Source organism: Linepithema humile, chromosome 7, assembly GCF_040581485.1.
Source record: "Linepithema humile isolate Giens D197 chromosome 7, Lhum_UNIL_v1.0, whole genome shotgun sequence".
NCBI lineage: Eukaryota > Metazoa > Arthropoda > Insecta > Hymenoptera > Formicidae > Linepithema > Linepithema humile.
In genome coordinates, this window is record NC_090134.1 from 16,234,101 (window position 1) to 16,255,709 (window position 21,609).

At 35.3% G+C, this 21,609-nt stretch overlaps 2 protein-coding genes across 5 annotated transcripts in view; both read right to left on the minus strand.

The window, feature by feature from the left end:
* alka (alkaliphile) overlaps positions 1–2,504 on the minus strand; it is a 36,525-nt gene extending 34,021 nt beyond the window's left edge. For 2 of the 4 annotated variants that reach the window (XM_067358667.1, XM_067358666.1), the window contains exons 1-2: positions 2,177–2,504; positions 1,484–1,728 (exon numbers count right to left, since the gene is read on the minus strand). The gene's annotated coding sequence lies outside the window, so the exon portion shown is untranslated. The remainder of the gene's footprint in view (positions 1–1,483; positions 1,729–2,176) is intronic. The other 2 variants (XM_067358668.1, XM_067358669.1) reach the window with 2 other exon arrangements.
* Positions 2,505–4,325: 1,821 nt separating this feature from the next.
* Positions 4,326–18,649, minus strand: LOC105678509 (homeotic protein caudal). The gene is made up of 3 exons (XM_067359514.1): positions 17,066–18,649; positions 7,197–7,342; positions 4,326–6,809 (listed from the first exon to the last, which is right to left on the minus strand). Exons 1-3 carry the CDS (start codon positions 18,288–18,290, stop codon positions 6,444–6,446), a joined length of 1,737 nt encoding a protein of 578 aa, XP_067215615.1. The 5' UTR covers positions 18,291–18,649; the 3' UTR covers positions 4,326–6,443.
* Between the last annotated feature and the right edge of the window lie 2,960 nt (positions 18,650–21,609).

The following is a 21,609-nucleotide window of genomic DNA, read 5'->3' on the forward strand; positions in this document are numbered from 1 at the left end:
AAAAAACAAATTTTTAACCAAAAATTCAAATAATGATACCCCTCAATGTTCATGCAATAAGGAAAAGTTGCCGCAGATTAATTGCATGATTTGCGATTGAAAAAATTCGAAAAGATTCAAGAACATTCATATTGTATTAAATTATGAATTCTTATACAAAATTTACCCAGATTTTTTATTACTATAATTGACTTATCGATTCCGTAAGATTTAAAAAGGAATATAACTCTTATTGCATTACTTATTTAATGATTTTGAAAAGAGTGCGAGATATTTGTATACTCAAAATAATTCCTCAGCAATAAACGTGTATTTTTATAAGCGAGAATTTAATTCTCATTTATTTTTATTTGCACAACTTTCCTTGCTATTATTCAACTGAAATCTCAACCCAAAAAGACTGCACAATTGCATCGACCAAGCCATTAATGTCTTCGCAACGGTCGTGTTTACAGAACGAAGAAACTTTCAGGAGAAACGTCTCGCCGTCGGGAAGAAACCGCGACTCCGAATCGGCGTCGCATAACCACGCAAAGTTGTTCCCAGTTCGACAGACTAGCTCGAGCTGTGTGTCGAAGTGTCAGGGGGGGTCGGTTTCAGAGGGGGATGAGGATGAACTGGGGTCGGACATCGATCTGGTAGTTAACTCCAGTGCACCCGCGGGACTCGTTGCCGCTTTCGTCTGCGCGCTCGCGGTTACGCGCGGATGGGGCACGGCCGTTCCGGTCTCTCCCCGATTCGGGACGCGCGAGGACGATTCGCGTGCTCTCGCATAAAGCGTATTACGCGTTTTTACGTTTGCATTTACGCGCCGATCTCTAACAAGGCCTGTTTGTGCCGCGGCGCGACGACACCGATAACGGCGGCGAACGTTTTCGCCGCGAAAAAGCAAACAGATCGCTAAAGGGCCACTTCGTTCACTCGAGAATTACTCTCCGCGTCTAAGTCGGGATTAATCAGTTAATAAATTTGCTAATCTCGAGTTTATTTATAATTATAATTTTTGCCCAACAGACATAAGTAACACGAACGTTTTAAGAATTATATTATATTGTTATTATTGCATCATTGAAATAACAAGTTCCTCGATTATTATTTATGAGACGTATTAACTCATACTTCAAAATAATGAGGCATTTTATGGATAAAAACAAAGAATAATTGCCAATTATTTCAGACGAGCTTTTACCAAATATGAAAAATTTTTTGAGTTGATTTTTATCAAATATAAAATTAAAAATTAGTTTTTGTATGAATGATATTAGAACACACTGATCTATTTATCTCTGATTAATTCTTTGATTTTTAAAAATTGCCTGTCACAAATATGCAATAATTTCTTTCTGATTGCAGTTCGTACTTAAATAGAGTATTAATAATATATAATTTATCTATCTTTTTATAATTATATAAGTAAAAGATGAATAAAATTCTTTGCAACCTTAATTATTTTGGTCATTGCTGTTAAACAAACTTCACTTACCTCAGCTAATGTACCTCGTTATTTCTCCTCCTGTTGCTGCTCCTTTCTTGTTTTGCCTTTATTCCAGATAGAGGTTCCGTGTCCATGCTGATTAATTGTCCTGCTCCTTTATTCCAGATAGAGGTTCATGTCCATGCCGATTAATTGTAATGTAGCACACTTCAACACTCATCATTTCGCGCTCGTTTACGCTTTAGACTTATGTTAGATGAACGAAAAGACGCGAGAATGCAAAGCGATCACGACTTGAACACAAATTTGCCGATATTTTCAATGCTCGATTGCATTTGCAATATAAATAATATTTGCAGCACATCTCGTGAATAATAAAACATATCCAATGCGAGATTGTGCTAATTGAGCTGTAAACTTTGTTGAAATACACTTGATCGTTATTGCCTAATTAATAATTATAACAATCGCTCACTTCTGGCACTCGCACATACGTGATGTTTATAGGTCTGTTTTTTATAGCTGAACTGGCTGCACTAGTTCAGAGTTTATCTTTCTCCTTCCAATGTGGAGGGAAAAAGATAAACTCTGAACTAGTACAGCCAGTTCAGCTATAAAAAACAGACCTTATGTTTAGCTTATGTTAAATAAAGAAACAGGAAGAAATCGTAACTTCACTTCCGACCCAAGATTTTGCATTTCGAACGATTTCTGACCATTTCTTTTTTTTTGTAAAGTTACCCCCTAAGTAGAGGAATATTTCCAATTTGGTTATGGTATGCCTAAAACTCTTTCTTGGAGTAAATTTTGTGACCGTCGCATAATTAGGTTATATTCTTATTGTTCGCACGTCGACACGCGTGCTATTCAGGGTTATTCAAGGGTTATTCAAGAATTGCAGGGAACCGTAATATATGAGCGTATCGTATTCACTAACAATACAGCGTTTTGAAAGACTATTTTCGAGTATTTTAGGACTAAATAAGTATATATTATTCCGGAACGCGACTGAGGCTGTACACAAATTGAGCTGTGAAAACGCAACAAAGAAGGAGAGCAAGAACGCTTTGCGTACATTGAGTTCTATAATGGTTCTATAACATACTGGAGCGAGCCTTCCTATCCCGAACAAAGAAAACTGCGTCCGCAATTTAGAAAAGGACACATATAGCAATGTGAGGATTTCTGTCTCTTTTTACGTTCTATTGCTTATGCTGAAAACATACACTGACAAGGAAGACTAGCCTCACGTAATCTATTTGTCTTTTTCGACCGATGGAGACATCCCCACTCCTGAAAGGCTCGCTCCAGTATGTTATAGAACTCAATGTTTGCGTATTTCAGAATAAAAACGCTTTTCATGCGCGCGTGTTACGATATTTTAATTTATGCATATGTGTTAATATAGTGACGGTAATTAAATATTTTATTTCTGCAACAAAAATTATTGTCTGTATTTTTATATAGAATTTAAATATTATTTTTATAAAATTTTCAACAAAGTTTTTAAATGAATGACATACTCTCTCTCTATTATAATTGTATAAAATTATATATTCTTTCTATTTTTATATAAAATTATACTTAATTGCTTTCTTTCACTTTTCTATGAAATTGTATTAAATATATATTCAATTTATATTGTTTAAAATGTAGCAGTGGATATTTTTCTTTTACATTTAGCTTGCAAAATTTTCCATTAATTATTCAGCAGTAAACCTTTATATTAGAAGCATGTTACAATCAAATTGCTTGCAATTTATTTAATTTCTTAATAATATATTTATGCTATTTTTATAAATAAATAGCAATTTTATGATAGATCTTCAAAAAATGCGCGCGTACAGAAAAATCCGATTGTACCACGGACTAAGGAATAGAGGAACGGAGCACAAGCTGTACCGGGGGAGCACGTTTGCGGTGGGGGGGGGGGGGCGCCATATTCGTTTAGTAATCACCACACATAGAACTCACTATTTGCGTATGTGTGCGAAATGAAAGTCAGATCCTGTGTACAATAAACAAAATAGGAAATAGAAATAGGAATAATTATTAAATATTAGAAATAAGAAATTGGAATTATTTATTTTAAAAATAAAAAGAATAGAAAAAATTAATGCATGAATTAAGAAATAAGAATTGAAACTAATTAATATATTTTATTCTCTTGTTAGATGTAAAATAATTTTTCTTTTTAATATTAAATGTTTATTGCTATTTCTAATATTTTGTCTACTGTATGCAGAGCCTCAGAGTAATAAAAGTTAAAGTATTTTATAAAATTTATAATACAACAATAATAAAACCGCCTAATCTCTTTATGCTTGTCACTCGTTATGTCTAGTGGCACCGCTACACGAGTGTAACCATGTCACAGACACAGAATCTCTGTGTGAGAATCGCTACATCAATATGGCGGAAAGCAGTCCCTCCCGCACGCTTGAATTACCATCCCCCTCTCGCCTAAACTAGGACTTTAGACTCGGTCCCTCTATTCCTTAGTCCGTGGATTGTACTTTTAGATTCAATGTAGCCAACACTAAATAAATGTGGGCAACACTAAAAAATATAATATATGACAAAGATCACGTAATATACCATAATTGCAAAGAGATTTTAGTGTGTTTCATCGCGCATATGGAAGCACTGATACGTAATGATCTAATCTCAGTTCGTTTTGTTTAGTGAAGTGGATTCGGAATGGCGAACGTTTTTGCGTCTTTCCAGCGTTTTACAGATCAAAAAAGTGTTTCGCAAATTAGTGCCGGGAGTGAAGAATCAAGTAGTGTTATGCTTTAATTATTCCGCGATTATATCTCATTATACGCGTTAACGCGATTCTCGATAAACGGTATCTTAATCGCGTCATCGATTCGTCGCGCGTTTGTGATGTTATCTTTTTATGAATATCGTATTTGTGTGGTCTGCTCGGACAACTCGAATATCTAATGCTGTAGAGCATCAGGATCATCGGCCGAAGGCATCGAGGAATCGTCACAATGAATTAATCGAGATGATTTTTGTGGATGCTGCCGATATGTGACAACGGTAAGTGCTCGCTTCTACCATGATAATCAGCGCCAAGTAAGTACTTTTAAATTTTTCACTCTCTGGAAAATGTGCACATAAGCAATCATGCGCTGAAGATATGTTGAAAGCACACTGTGGAAAAAAATGTATGTAAAATTACTCATTTGTTCTTGACTTAGTAAACTTTGATTAATTAGTTACCAAAAATCTGATTTAATTATTTCTTAATCATATCAATGCTTTTTCTCACTATTTGAAACAAAGAACAATATTTATTAATTTAACAATATTAATTTTATACTTACGGAAATAGCAATGTTTAGCTTTATGCAAAAGAAGGATTTTCATAATAAGAAATCAAGAAAACAAACTTTACGACATAATGATTACACGTATAAGATTTATTTCATTATCAAACCAATTACAGTTTAACATCAAGTGTGTCATTAAGTAAACAAATTAAATAATTATTTGCATAAAAATTTCAATTATTTTTAAGGCACACATTTTGACCATATTATATTAATATTAAATATATTTTTTATGTACAAATTTAGCACCATTAGTAGCATAATGAGCGCAAAGCATAATGGCAAATGCAGATGCTAAAGATATCATAAATCACATGTAAAAATTCAATTAAAAATTAAAAAAAAAGAAAAAAATTATTTAAATCAAAGTATATGATTTCATCTATGTATACAGGTACAAAAAGACCTTGTCAATTTATATTACACATATTTCATAATATGTACCTTTAGTTTTGTGATTTAACATATTGAGTGTTACATAATATAGTTAAAAGTAAGTGTAAGACTATCAAGCTCAGCTATAGCTATACACTTGATTAGAAAAAATTCAAAATTTCTGAATACATTTGAATCAAATCTCTCCCAAACCAAGTTCGAATCATTATCTGGGTCTAATTCAATGTAAATTTAATCAATTTTTTAACTGCAAGTATACTGTTTACGTACAGTTAAAAAAAGTTGTAAAAATTTGTAACACCCGCAAATAAAATTTTAAATAAACAATCGATAAAGGCGATTTTATAAATTTAAATGAACGGAGTTATAATTTCTACTTCGACTAAATTTTTGAATAGTTTGCTTTCATATGCTAAAATTTATTGATACGTTTAATTTATTATGAAACATCGTTATTCTTATTATAAAATAAAGATGAAAAAATTTGTGACATCTTACGAAATGATAATTATATGTTGTTAAAGAAAAGTAAAATCATAATATTAAAAACATAATATTTAGGTACAATTACAAAATATGTACAACAATATATGTACAACATTGTAGCCTATATGAATATCTAAATATATTTCTTATTTTAATGACATCGACTGTCAAAATCATAGGCCAATATTAATATTAGCGCTATAACAAAAAATACTAATAATTATTATTCGAAATATTTGGTAAACACCTAGATGTCATTTATATATTTAGATTCGACTTCAGGTGTGAAGGCATTCATATAGTCTACGGATTGTGTGGTATCATTAATAGCTTTCGCAATTCCAATTTCGTTTCTTCAATGGAAGGAAAGTATTAATGATGTCCAAACAAAAAATTAGAAAAAGGCTACAAATAAAACTAGAAAAATTCTAAATAAATCGAGATCACATTAGCGGACTGTCGTGGGCGCGAATCGAAAATCCGTTGCAAATGTGAAATCCGTACGACCACATCCGTAATCCACGAGCGAACCGTTCATCGTTCGGATCGTCGTTTATCACAGACTGTGAAAAAGCTATGCGATTTAGTACATAAAACTGTGTCGTTATAATAACGTTGCCCATTAACGAATAACGGACATTGAGTATCTTTACAAACGTTTTATTTACAACAAGCGTATACTCTTCCCCCTCCATAGCATCAATTATAGTAATACTATTACTTCTATCTCTACCCTGTAATGGACGGGTAATCGAATTTAGGAGGGTTAGAACATTGCCGAATACCTAATTTGAACTAGTATGGTGCGGGTATTGTACAGAGTGCGACGGCGGTTGCGGTTGCTGCGGAACCTGCGGCTGCTGCGGAACCTGCGGCTGCTGCGGAACCTGCGGCTGCGGAGGCAACGGTTGCGTCGGCGGCGGCGGCGGCGGCGGCGGCGGTATGGAAGAAACATTATCATTGACGTGCATGAGATGATTACCCAGCATCATTACTTCCCCTCCGGGTGCTGAATAAATCGGCACTCCGCTCGCCGCTGCGGCCGCAACTATCGCAAACTGCGCCTGCTCATGATCTCTTAGCTGTTGTTCCTGCTGCTTTTTACGTATCTTGCGGTCTTTCGCACGTCGATTTTGAAACCATATTTTCACCTGCAAATAGGCATTCCGATGATTGTATTTTTCGGTCTTTTGTATCGGATTGTATCGGATTGTATCGGTCTTTTGCGAAGATTTTTTATAGAAATTTTCTCTCTCATCTACACGGATATAAAAATTCATATTATTTCACACACGTGTATAATAAATACGTTATTTTGCGCGTCTATATTCTGATTTATCAAGAAAGAATGTTCTATTTTATAAAATTATTAGCACAGTTCTATCGTGATTCTTATCATAAATTACGAATCGTGTAAAGCAAACTTTACTCTGATCATTGATACAAAACACCACAATTTCTGTTAAAACAATCTTAATCTATCGAAGGAATGGTGCGAAATAGCTGTTAGAACATCTGTCTCTAAAACAATGTCTTACCTGACGATCAGTGAGCTGAAGTTGGTAAGCAAGCTCGTTTTTACGCTTAATGGTGATGTAACGATTCGTGTGGAACTCCTTCTCCAGCTCCAGCCGTTGATAGTCTGAGTAGACCACACGATATTTGTCTTTGGTTCTGGTTTTTCCTGAAAAAACGAAGATAACAACGCTTTATTACGCGGTTAAATATCTATCGTACTGATTCTCTTGTCAATAGTACATTAAGAAGATAACGTTTTCAGCGTACGCGCATACCGCGTGGCGATATTAACAAAGATTTCGTAATTAATTTCACAACGGATTAATCCTTCGCGATCCTTCGTTATCGTGGACTCGACATATAATATTTTACGACAATCCGCGCATAATTCTACAAATTATTGAAGCAATACATGATTATTTGCAAACTATGCTGTGCTTTAATGTTCATACATTTTTTTAAATAACAGCAGTTAATTATTACATTTGTCTCACCCGATAGCTTTAATATACGAAATACTCTTAACATCAATTCATTCGTCAAAATTTAGTCGGAAAGGATTGAAAAATGTGAGAAACGCCTGTAATTTTCTTTCGCCATTCTACAAGAAATTCTATATTTAGGATAAACAATTACATACCTCATCTGCAATATAGCTTACTTTCAACGATCTATAACTCACGACAGAATTCGAAATAGAACACTATTTAGATATTTGAAGAATAATTGAGATTTTATGTCATTGTTACAACCAGTATATCTTCATTGCGAATAATTCTTTTTAAGGAAAAAATTCAATTGTCCGGAGTAAAAGAAGTTTTGAGAAATTCAAAGTAAAAGATCAACAGAATGATCTGTACATAATCTTTAAGAATTAATAAAAGTTGAGATAGAGAGAGAATTTTTTTTAAACAGCGCTGTGAAAATATAATTGCATTCATATTATTTCCAATTACAGAAGCACAAACGATTAAAAAATGTGGGAAAAGATGAGAAAATGTATAAAGTATTTATCATTTAAAAATAGTATAAATTATTAATATCATAAACTCATTATACGTAATATTGTTTCACATGACAATCGCATTTTAATTTTAATTACTCTGAATTTAATGCAGCATTAATATAACTAAAATGCATTGGTAGCTTACGTTTACAATAATCATAATCACAATGCGCCAAGGACATAAGAATCGCAATTAACTTATTTTTTAATTAATATTAATATAAATAGAAGACAAATATATAAAGCAATAGCTTGAAGCAACGGCTTAAAAAAGAAAATAAATTTACGATGTATGATGCAAAGCACGATTATTTCTTAGCAAAGGCAGTGAATTGTCAAGATACACGCGGGAGACAGGAGTAGAAAAAAAGGAGTTACGTAGTGGCAATCGCATGGTGTGAATGTGCGGCTCTTACGACGTGGCGTTCGCGGCGGTAACACGCGCACAAAATACAGAATGGAGAGAGAGGAATAGGGAAACAGGGATGGGAACGGTGAGAGATGACTCGGGAGAGAGGGAGACGATTAGATAAGGCCCCGCCGGCGAGATCAAAGGCGTGCACGTTAATCCACCACTCCTCGATAAGGAAACTCCGAGGCCTTCGTGGCATCACGAATAACCAGCGACCTTAGATTTTTCGATGGTAGTATACGTTCACAGCATGAGTCCAGGTGCAACCAACATGGCTGGCATCGAAAGGATATGCAAGGCTACTCGAGCGACAAACAATAAGAACGGATGAACATAGTGCCGTCAAAAAAACTGCATGGAGTAAAAGAAGGAAATATCTATATATTGTAGAATGTCGAAGTGTCGAAAGAAATTTAACGGTTTTTTAAATATTTCTACGAATGAAACGCATAAAATTGGAGATTCACATTTCTTTCAAAAGTATTTTATGAAATGTTCAACGTGCTATCCTTTCGAGATCTGAGATCCCTTTAAATATTTCTTTGAACTTTTTTATGTCTTTGAATTTTTTTATGTACTTTCTTTTTTCGAGAATATATCAAATTCAACAATTAGTCAGTCATTTCGTCAAGAAAGAAATTAATAATTTTACAAAGTAAAATTTCATTAACTTTTTTATCTAATCTAATTATCTAATCTAAACATGAAAAAATCATATCAGTTAGAAATCTGCAAAGAAAGAGTTTTCTTTAATTCTTTCTGCATTTTCTGAAAAGAGAAAGAATCATTGTAGAAAATTTTGAATTTTAAGAAGATATAAAACACTTGTACAGCGCGCTTTTACGAACAAACAAATTTTATATATCTGTATCGTTATACACATCATTGCCCACGAAAGATTTACCTTATCTGTACAACGCGTTTCTTCTACGCTGTGCAAAAAATTCGTTGCGAGATAATGTAAACAGTAAGGACTTAGAGAATTAGGCGATACGTTGACGTTTCAGACAAATTCGTACGCGTTGACGTTCGCGGTGCGCGTTCACATTGTCAAATCTGTGTAATCTGTTCAAATAACAGAGCAATATATTACAGACTGTCGAGTTTCGAGTTTTCATCTACTCAGATTGAGATCGATCGTTATCGCAGGCACACTTCCAACTCTTCATATCTATGATACTTGAATCACGCCTTTGCCGTATATCCTATGCGAGAGACGCACATATATTAACAAATCGATACATTCGCAGCCGATCATTACATCTTATCCATTGCTACCGGGATTCGATTAGATGGATTAGATGGATTTTGAATTTAATTCTGAATCATTATTCTGATCACCATTATTTAATCCTATAAATATCATTAATGATATATTAATAACATAAATCGATTTATGAATTAATTAGAGAATTTGTTTCTATCGTAGAAAAGAATTGCACACTTGAATCTAAATATCTAAATCGTTTTTAATTTTGAAGAGAAACGAAGAATCTAACAATAATTTTAGAGAAACGGAAGATTTAATAATGCATAACTGAGCATTATCTTTCTCTTAAATAATCTTTTTTCACTTCCGACAGATTTCCTTTTCGCAATCGATTGTTTTGATTATATAATAAGTGATTTAAATCTCTGTTATATAAATAAAGAGCTCTTTACATGAGATAAACGGAAAATAAATATTAGTCGTTGTTCGCCATAGTTTTGTCAATATGATATCGCGCAATGTAGCTCGGATTTTTCCCTTTCTTTTCTATCTTTTTTTGTCACGCTGCACATTGTTGGGCGCGCAAATATTTGACGCGTTAAAAGCAAATGTCGCGCAACCTGATGCACGTAAACAAACATGAAACATCCTTAAACCTTATCAAAAGGCAGACTCTTTATCTCGGAAGATTGTAATCGAATCAAAAAAAAATTCCAAACTGTATGCGGTACTGGCCTTAATTGTGATAGATTTCTCGTACGTACGACGCGCGCACACGGCAGGGATTCACCGCACAAAGATAATTTCGCAATTCCGAATCGATTTTTATCTCAAGACGAAAGAAGCTACATCATTCACCTATGCAATGCTAGAATTAAAAATTGAATCATGAAATATAATAAAATGTCCAAACAATTAAATTTTGCCATTACACAATTCAATAATGATGTAAATAATTAATAGTAACACTGTTAAAAGTAAGTTTTGATTAATACAAGATTAATAATAATAAGAAAATCTATTAAAAATGTAGTAATATTTTTAAAAATTGTGTCGAAAATGATATCAAAGAATTCAAAGAAGGTATATATATCTTTTATGTATATAAAATATATAAAGTACAATTTAAAAGTAAAAATGTTTTAATATCAAAGGCGAATGATTCGCTTTTTCGGTGTAATAACATCCGACGCAAAAGGGAGACTTAAGAAAACGACGTTTCTAGTTTCTGGAACTTTTTCACGGTTAACGGAGTAACTTCGTGCGACTCTTGAACTTTTTACATTCGGAAGAGTCCGTCGGAAACTCTCGGTTGGTTTGCGCGGTATATGTATAGATTGTTGTTTGCAGGAGCGAGTCGACCGTTTTCAATGCACGCACGGGTCGCACAAGCGTGTGAGTCAGGAAGGATTACCGTCGGCGTTTTTCATCTCACCGATATCGGAGCTAGCACCTACGATTATCCGGTGACGCGCCGAACACGATCGCACGATGCACCGAACGCTCTCAATAACGCGGTTGTGAGCACAAATTTGTTCACTTGTACTCTTTTCACACCTTTTTACGATTGATCGCTCATAAGAAAGCAGAAAATAAGTTTTACAAGCAGTAACAATTTACGTTTCACATTTATAAAATTATGATTATAAGATAAATTCCGTAGTTGCTCGCTAAAAAAATTTTGCCGCTTTAAATTCTGTGAAACAAAGCAAGTACAAAAAAAACTACACGTTTTTAATATATAAAAATTAATTTTAACTGATTTATTGGTATCTTCAAGCCGAAAAGATCAATGCGGGAAATATTTCTGTTGTCGTTCGGTAGCCTAACGTTTCATCGTCAATTCAAAAAGCGCGTACCGATTATTACGTAGAAATTCATCGTCATGACGGGAGTATTGGAGACGATTTCTTAAAATGCGTCTCACTCAATCCGATGGTGGTCCATCACTGTCTGTGCCTTTAAACGAGTAAACCACCCCGGCGATCACTCGAGCTATTTCTCTCGAGTATCCGCGCGCGAAATGCGAACGAGCACGGAGAGGGACGACAGATTTTACGAACGCCACGAGAGATGCGACAGGACAGAGATAGAGACAGATACAGAGACGCAGAGAAAGAAAGAGAAAGAGAGAGAGAGAGAGATGGGGGGGAGAAAGGGGAAATGGAGAGAGACAAAAGACATCAGCAAGGGAGTCGAAGAAACGGTGCTCCTGGGACTCGTTGCCACCCCATTATAGCGTTTGCTCTTCCATTTCACACTACGAAATGGCAAAAGCGCGTGCCCCGCTTTTCCTGTGGGCGTTTGACAAACCCCGGCGATATCTCGTGTCGGCGAGACCGCGTCGTGCCGTCATGTACGCCGACTCGCGCGGGTACCATTCGTCAACGGCGTCACAATTACCCCTATTGTGCCATCTCGCATTTGTATATCGCATATCAAGTGCCTGTGAACGAAGAGAGATTTTCCGCCGCGCGCAGACTCGTAGAACAGCAATAGCTCTCCACTTCTTTCCAGCCTCGCGGAACGTTTCTTTAATAGTTTGTAATATTGCGATATTTTCTGTGATATTTCAATGCAAACATGGTTTTTCAACTAAATCTAATATTATAAACGCGCCTTGTTACTTAAGTATTTGTAATTAATCGAGTATCTGAATAGATCGGGACCTAAGTGACGAAAAGCAACAGCAAATGTCGAAAATTACAGTTGGTAACCCGACAACCATTTTTAATTTATTAGCCATAAAGCATGAGACTGAAAAACGTTGTCTCGGACAACAAAAGTTTCGGACAAAAGTTGTTTGCAGGTATCCTGGTATCAAGTATGACCAGGTATAAAAATATGCTCAGGTATAAAAGAAAAGAACGGAAAAAATCAGGGAACACCATAGAAGATAGAATAGTCTCAAAGCCATGCTAGAGATATCTATTCTACTTTGAAAATCTCTTCTTTCGACAGTTTACTAGGAGCAAACGATTCATTTCTCGCGTTTCAAGCCTGTTTACAAAACAGTGAATTGTAAACGATGACCCCAGTTAGATACGGTAAGTAAAATTTATTGATTTTACTGATCTACAATGAGGAGGATAAAAAAAATTTCCATTCAAAAAGGACGTCAACACTTATTGACATTCGCGGACCAAATATAAAAACAAATAAAAAAAGGAGGAAAAATTGCGATAAAAAGCTACACGATCATGATTATCTTTTGCAATTATCGGCAAAAACAATTTCTTACGTACTTTTTTTACGTCCGAGCGAATGATCTTGCCTCCATCGCTCGATGTTACCTTTAATCACTGATAAAGGAATCGCAGAGGGATAAGAAGGCGCCATAAAAGCGGCAGAAATCGCGTGCCGCCAGGCCGTAGGATCGCTCTCACGGAACGCGCGCGATTCGCGATGCGCGAACGAGAAAGCGTGAACAAGAAGCGTCCCGCATGCGAAATTCTAATGCACCTTGCATTCTTGCATTATGGGAGCAGGCCGCAAGAGTGGCTCCTGCCTGCAATATAATCATAAACAGAGAATGGCCGCTGGATGGTAAAGGACGCTCGTTTCAAGGTACTTACAGTGCGTACTTACTGCACGCGCATGAAATAAATCAACAGTGGAAAGATGTGGAAAAAACTTACAATAGAATAAGTACAGTACAAGATTGTAGTACAAGTAATGGTACATACAGTGATAATTGATGAGGATAAGTACAGATACGGGCAGTGCCGGTTTTAGAATCAGTGCGCCCCTAGGCAATATTTCGGTATTAAGCAAATTACTTTCGTGGCAAACCCAATCTAACTCTAAAATTCAAAGAAAGCACGCATCAGCAACTAATTATTTTATTTAAAGCGCTAATAAACTCTTTATGTTTATTTAAATATTTGTAATTAAATTTGGAAATTATTTTTACTTTACTTGTCACTTTCAACACGTGTTTTTTCGACGGTTTTTGTAAAAACTGTTTGATCAATTTCCACATCAAGAAAACTTGTTTTATTTCGCAAATGCTTAAATCGTTCATTGTTTTTAGTAACGGATGAGCACCCCTTTCTCTCGTGGCGTTCCTAGACAATTGCCTATGATGTCTAGTGGTAAGATAGTCATTCGATCGCATCGGTACGGTGAAAGTAATGAAAGAACATTATACAAATATTTTCTGCAACCGTCCAGTCGTGCGACCAAGGACGTCAATTGTCTTGCTAAAATCTTTGAACGGAAAACCAAGAGTTTTATCGGCTATTTAGCCCTTAGCAAAGAAATAACCAAAATTGACACCAAAAAAAAAAGGTATTCAAAGAATAAAAGGAAAGGACAGAGGGAAGCAATAAAAATGGCACCACACGAAGAAATTGGATAAGTTTGTATAGAAAGAAAGCGTGCAAATTTTTATGAAAACTTTTTGGAAACAAATCGAAAGAACCTGAGAAAAAATTATGGGGAAAAGCAGTCGAAACAATATAATGTACCAAGAAATTTAAAAATGGAAATACCTTTACTGTGAAAGCACGCGACAATTTTAACCCATGTGGATCAAATATGGCATTTATAAGCCGAGAGAATTAATATTATTATTTTCAGCTACCATAGGAAACGAAAAGAAAATTAATCGGATTTTTTAGCGTATAGTGTTGTTAGCGTGTTAACAAGGAACATCAACATACATTAATATGATGTGCATTGTATAAGTTGAAAATAATTAAAAACTCTACAAGTCTTAAAACTCCCTTGTAGCTTTCGAAATTTGCCTCTAATGAAAAAGTTTTATACGGAAATATCTACCAAGTAACATTGGGAACTGCATGCACAGAGCACAGCATGCAAACATCAAAATTATTAACAAATTATTAACATCGTACACGACGACGTACATGACAATTCGTACCGAGAGTTTCAAGCCGGCAGCAGAGCTCGTTAATCGGCGAGGATGAATCTGCGTTGCCGGTGGCGGCACTGTTGCACGCTGCAACAATGGAAATGATACTCTCTTTCATTGAAAAACCGTTCATACAGTGAGAGAGATTGACTTAAATGATCCGAGCGCGCCGGATTGGAAGCAAGGATTCTCGCGATGCTACGCGAAGAGTTTTAACTCTTCCACCTTGCCGCGTGTTGACTCAGGACATCGTGCGAACGGATGGTACTTTCGTTCGAGTCTGGTAAAAAATTGGTGACTAGAGGCCGAGCGGGGGATTATCTCACAAATATTTGAGAGCAATTAGATGTTTGCTCGTCTGTTACCGTGTTTACATGGTTCGCCGTATCTAGACCGCCGAGACGTGTTTATAACCGCGCGCGCGATATGCACGAAGAGGCTCACCGGCGTTCTCGTTAGATGTGTACCTCGTCACATGGGTCCTTAAGTCTGATTTCTGTCCGATTTCTTAACCTGTCTCTCGAAACCGAAGATTAGCTAGTCGGGAAGCTGTTTCTAACAAGTGAGTCGCACCTGTCCGAGATTCGCGCGTCTTAGCGAGCACGCAATTTATAAAATTCTTCTTTTCACCGCTAAATTCCACTGATATTCTAATGAGAGATTTAGTATTTCTTAAGAATGTATTCTTTGAGAGTACACGTATCTCTATATAATATTGTAAATATATTCAAAAGATAAATTCTAATTTTTCAGACATTTTTTACATGTGTTTTGAATTTCAGTTACGTTCCGTAATTTGATTAGGATCGCTTTTAGAAGATAGATCTCTTATTCTTTTATTTTTAATTGTCTTAATACTTTAGACAAATAAACTTTAGCCTCTGATTTAATTTTGTCGTGCATATAATATTATGATTTTTGTTCTATGAAGTGTCACACGAATAAGCGAGCTCATTTACGTACCTCATTTTGATCGAGTATAACTATAAAAAAATCATTCAAATCGTAAACAGACATTTGTACATAAATACGAGTTATCTTGGTGACGGAAAATCTTGTATTTCACTGAAGAACAACACGATATCTGAAAATCATGTTTGAGAAATCAAAACTTTGAAGATTTATAATATTCCTGATTCTTAACATTTGCGAATTTTTGAAGTTGCGTTGCGTATTATTGATGAATCTTCGTTGCTCTTTTACAATAATTATTTTCAATGAAATTATATGACTCAAAAGAGTAGATAAAGCATAATTCTTAATAATTTATTCAAAATATTTTTGTTAATATAAGACTATCGATATTATAAAACTGCAAATCGTGAAAATTGCATTTGCTTGCATCTCTATAACATTCTTTTTATCAATATTATTAGCGATATAAGCACTTTATTGAAATTTGATCAATTAGAAACATTGTGTATATTGTAATAGAATTGTTTTTATCGCTCAGTTAAGACTTAAATCACTTAATTATGATCTGCAACAATTTTTACGTAAAACGTGTTAGTACATCTAGTCAAATGCGAGATAAGATAAAAATAAAGTGGGACGAGTAGAAGCATGATTCCGACGGCGCGCATAATTCGTTTATTCAAGCTATTAAATTTATTCAATGAATAATTCAGATAAATTTTATAAAATAAAAGATAAAATCACTTCTTCAATTTAGTATATGTATAATCTATCGAGTTTTAATAAATATACGCAAATGTTTTTGATATTTATGAATTATGCTATCAAACACGAATTCAATTTGATATCCGTCAAATTTAATATTAATTTCTTTAACATTTGAATACTTATTTTGTTATTACATGAAAAATGTTGCTAATTAACAGATTAGTTTAATCGTCTCACGTTATTTGTATCGTGCGAGTTAGAAATTTTTGCTTGGAACAAGATTAAAATTCTAAATAATATTAGTTTTTTGAAAGAAATCCAGACAAAATAATCTTCATAATCAATCTGTATATTATAAATGTTCCCGTAAATAGAATTTTTGTACTTGTTTTTTTTTCGTTCACGCTCAATAGTCGTTTTCTACACTTCTAGAATTTTAAATCATTGACCAATGTTTAAAATAAGTTTCTGTCAATCGAATATTGTCAGAAATAGCGCTCTCTCTCTCTCTCTCTCTCTCTCTCTCTCTCTCTCTCTCTCTCTCTCTCTCTCTCTCTCACTCTCTCTCTTTTTCTCTCTATATGGAATTAAAATGTATTAATTTCTATGTCTTGCAAGATCGTAAATTTGATTTTTTGAGCACATTAAGACCATGTTTTATCTCTAAAATTATGACAAATGACCCGATGCTTTGAGACATTCTTACTTTCTGAAAGGCAAGTTCGGGAAACATTTAACACCGCAAAAAAATAATATTCTCACCTGGCTTTGGTTCACTCTGATATGATGGTTTCTTCATCCATCCGTACGGGCTTCTCCGCTCCGTTTTGGGGCATGCCTGCCGTCGAGATGTGGACGGCATATTTATCTCACTATTATTTCTCGATGTCGATGGTAAATCCATGCCTGACGTTGAAGGCATATTGATGCCAGATGTAGACGGTAGATTAATGCACGATGTAGGCAGATTGATACCGGATGTAGACGGCAGATTCATATTATCAGCAGTGCACGGCACGTTCATACTGCCACTCGCGTATGATACATTGAGATTATTGGGCGACGTTGTAGGCGTTGTGGTATAGTGGCTGCTAGAGCTACTTGCGTGGCCGTTCATAGCGGTAGTTATTGGCATGACTCCCATTGCGCCGTTCTCGTTGTTCATGTTCCATTGCACTATTTGCTGGCCGTTCACGTGCTGCTGCTCCGGTGACGATCGCGATGGTGACAATTGTTGCTGGAAGTGCTGCGGCGGCGAGTGTTGCTGCATGTGTTGCTGGGGCGAGAGATGCTGTTGATAGTGTTGGGGCGACGAATGCTGATACGGTGGCGAGTGATCCTGCATATGCGGGTGCGGCAATGCGTGCTGGTGAATATGCTGCTGCTGCTGCTGCTGCTGCTGTTGTTGCGGGGAATGTTGTTGCAAGTGGTTCGGTGGCGAATGTTGTTGCAAGTGGTTCGGTGGCGAATGTTGCTGCAAGTGGTTCGGTGGCGAATGTTGTTGCAAACTATGCGGCGGTGTGTGCGCAAGCTGCGCGTGTTGCGACGGCAGTTGTTGCTGGCAGTACGACGATTGCGGCTGCGACGGCGATGGCATTGGATATTGCAGATAGCCGGTCAGTGTCGGCGAATAAGTTGTCGGCCATGCGGGTATGAAGGTCTCGTGAGCGTTGTAGAATTGCGAGGAAAACGAACTGGCCTGAGAGAATAACAATGGTGGCCTAGGGTGTATTCTACGCGAATGTCCGTTCCAGTATGACTGAGCACCGTCAATCGTGGTGGCCGCAACGGCAACCGCGGCATGTGGCTGAACCTGTTGCATGGATTGCTGCTGCATTTGCGGCGCCGGAAGTTGTTGCTGCTGGTGCTGCTGATTACCGCCGACTTGATTCTGCTGCTGGCGATACATAACACTGTGGTTTCTATCATAAACCTGGTGCATCATATTCAATATAGCGTTCAAAGATTCATTTGAATAGATCGTCATCGCGCTGTGATGGCATGCCTACATTTCACGTATAATTAGTTAACTTATTCTAATTTATAATACAACTTACTCGATTCACAATTGCGAATTATTTAGCTCACACTACGAATGCGCACAACACCGGTGACGAACTGCGATGGATATCGGAGTCGTTAGGAATAATTAGAAACATCGAAATCAATCGTGCGGACTGAACCGCAACCGTCGTCGTTGGTTGAAAATATATCCACACTGTCGACACGATTTCGACGAACGCTTACGAAACTACCCTCGCGATAGCTCAGCGACGAATGTAATTGTATACCTGAGAAATGGTTGTGTTGCGGCGCTGTTGGTTGAATAAGCTCCGCCCTCATCAAAAGCTACTGGACGCACACAACCTACATCCGCCACTCGGTGTAATGGTGTCCAACGAGCGACGCCCGGAAATAGAGGACACCCGCCCAGAACGAGAGGAAAAGAGAGGGCGAGAGGGAGGATAAAGAGAGAGCGAGAGAGAGGACGAAGAGAGAGGGAGAAAGAAAGAGAAAGAGAGAGAGAGATACACACACACACACACATATATATATAGAAAGAGAGAGAGAGAAAAAGAGAGAGAGAGAGAAAGAGAAGATAGCTTTTATCTTTTGACTCCACCTTTCGATGCTGTTTGGTGAAAGTAACTGTCTCCCTTCTTTTCCCCCTCTATTTTTTCCCTTTTATTTCTATATAACAATTTTTTTACGAGATGGACGGGAGAAAATGGTTTTTGTATTTAATTTTCTAATAGTAGAGAAAAATTAGATTACTTATTATTATTTACTAATCTTCTTTTCTTCTTACTTATTATTCTTCTTACTTATAATCTTCTTACTTATTATTATTTATTAATCTTCTATTTCTCGTTGAGAGTGCTCCCGATTAAGACAAGAATTATCGAGCAACTTGCGTCCGGGAGGATATTTTATTTAAACAGCATTGAAAGCATTGCTTCTACTCACATTCTACTCACACCTCCATTGTACATCCGATTCATATAAAGATCAATGCATATTATATGAAATAAAAATACGAAGGCGTTATACGCGAAGCGTATCGTTCCGTTTCGTTTCGAATGTACTCGTACATTACTGCATTTGAAGCCTGCAAAAAATATTTGTTAGTAAGTAAACATTCGTTCGATAAAATTAAAAGTAATTTAACATATCAATATTTTAATAAAATATAATTTTATGTATATATTATATACAATTTTTCTAAGTAGCCATTTTCAAGATGACAACTAAACGGAGAATAATCGTGCATAAATCATATCGTAGCGCACGTACGTTTACAATCGGAATCGGTACATTCGCGTAATATATTATTTTATTGCGTGGTTGTAACAAAATCATACATGATAGCCCGGGATGTATAACACTTATAAACGCCACCAGAAGTTCATAAATTATTTCGCCGCTTAGATGATTTAGAGCCAAACACTTGCGTTTATTTTCTTAATCACAATAGTGATTAAGATCGATAATCATGTTTATTACGTTTACTTAAGTTGAAGCGAGCTTTACACATTGCATTCATTTAACACTGCCAGACAAATGTCTTCGTGTATCATAGTATTACTGAATGGCACTAATAAGTTAGCAATATTTTTATTAAATTTATTCTTGCGTGAAAAACGTTAGACAGATGTTATGCAATAATTATTTTTTTTATTCTCATTTTTTAAACTGATTATTTTGACACGATTTTTATAAAACCCTTGTGACATGACGTATGTCTTAATGATATTGGAAGAATCGATTACAAGATATATTCGAGTTACGAATCCTTGCATCTTAATTGTTGTAAGATTAAAGTGTATCCTTCTGTTCCGTTTTTATGTATCTATCTGTAAGTCGCATGTTACTTTTCTTTTCCCATTTGCTGCTTGCTTATTGGTTGCACCATTGTGAATGCTTACAGACTTACACTTTAACCTCTTTTTCTGTATTCACGTTTATATCAACGCTGTATAACCTTCTGTATAACCAAGTGTTGGCTTATAATAAGTCTACTAAGTATTTCAATTGACTTGGGGTGGTGTATTTCATTCTGGAAACCATTTACAACATTATTAAGAAATCCTAAATGCGTATTTATCCGCATAAGTGGTCGCACGAATGTAATATATCGATTATAGCCGATTATGGTCAATTATCAACTTTATTTTTTTATTTATTTTTTTATTTTATTGCACGTGATCATCCATTGTGTGACAGTGCGACTTGCTATTTTCTTTTTATTTTATTGTAGCAATTTACGTACAGCAGTATATTTAGCGTTTACTTGTGTAGTAAAAACTACTAACCCCGTAGAGAATTTGTCAGGTACTGGTAGTGACTTATGATTGTTGCGTTCTTATGCAAGTTAGTCCGTAGTCCGTTAGTCCGTAGTCCGTAGTCCGTATAGTTTGCCTTGGAAACTAAGCAGAAGCGCTTAAAATCGATTTTTACGCAATAAAGTTTACGATTTTGAAAGGATTTCGGCAGATGGACATCGGTAATAATGTTGTACTATTGATACATTAATAACACCGAAGGTATGCCGCCGAAAAGCACTAAAAGTTTTACAAGGATCCATTTTTTATCAGGAAAGAGCTCCAAGAGCATAAAATTAACTTTCAAAGTAAATATAATAAGTTTAGATTTCAAATAATGAGTTTAGTCAAACAGTTGTGTATAAGATAACATAAATCATTGACTTCGAATCTGTATTATATATAATTATGATGTTTCTCATTGTTTCTTGCGAACACGCAAAATATAAATCTTTTTTTCGTCACTTCTCTGAAATTGTATCAATTGCATTGCTTTTTAAGCAATATTTTATTATATTTTATAGGTACGTAATATAATAAATATATGTTCTATCATATAATATAATGTATACCAAAATTTATTATTTTACATACCTATAACTTGAAAATAAAAGAATTTATTTCAAAATAAACATTTTGATCTGATCGACGCAGAGAGGAAGATACATTTTTATATTTTACTTATTACGATTCACATCTCATTTTTGTTATTTAAAAAAATTCTAATTAAAGTTCATAAAATTTCATTTATTTAACTCTTACTCATAATTACATAAAATATCGACATAAGAGTAATAAGAGAGACCTTTTATTTTATTTTTAGGTTCTTTTTCAAATAGGTTTTTTAAATATGATGTTGCTTAATTTAATTGATCATCTAGAAAAATGCAGAAAATAGAAGAAATTATTATATAAAAATTAATATATTTAATTATATTTATTTTGAACAAATATTAGATTATTGCGAACAAATATTAGAAACGC

What these genes read in the sequence shown, in the direction of transcription:
- LOC105678509 (XM_067359514.1), bottom strand. Translation starts at nt 18,290, where the DNA reads ATGACGATCTATTCAAATGAATCTTTGAACGCTATATTGAATATGATG. An exon ending in TCAGAGTGAACCAAAGCCAG is followed by an intron (nt 7,343 to 17,065) that starts GTGAGAATATTA and finishes TCGTTTTTTCAG; the next exon opens with GAAAAACCAGAACCAAAGAC. An exon ending in TTCAGCTCACTGATCGTCAG is followed by an intron (nt 6,810 to 7,196) that starts GTAAGACATTGT and finishes GCCTATTTGCAG; the next exon opens with GTGAAAATATGGTTTCAAAA.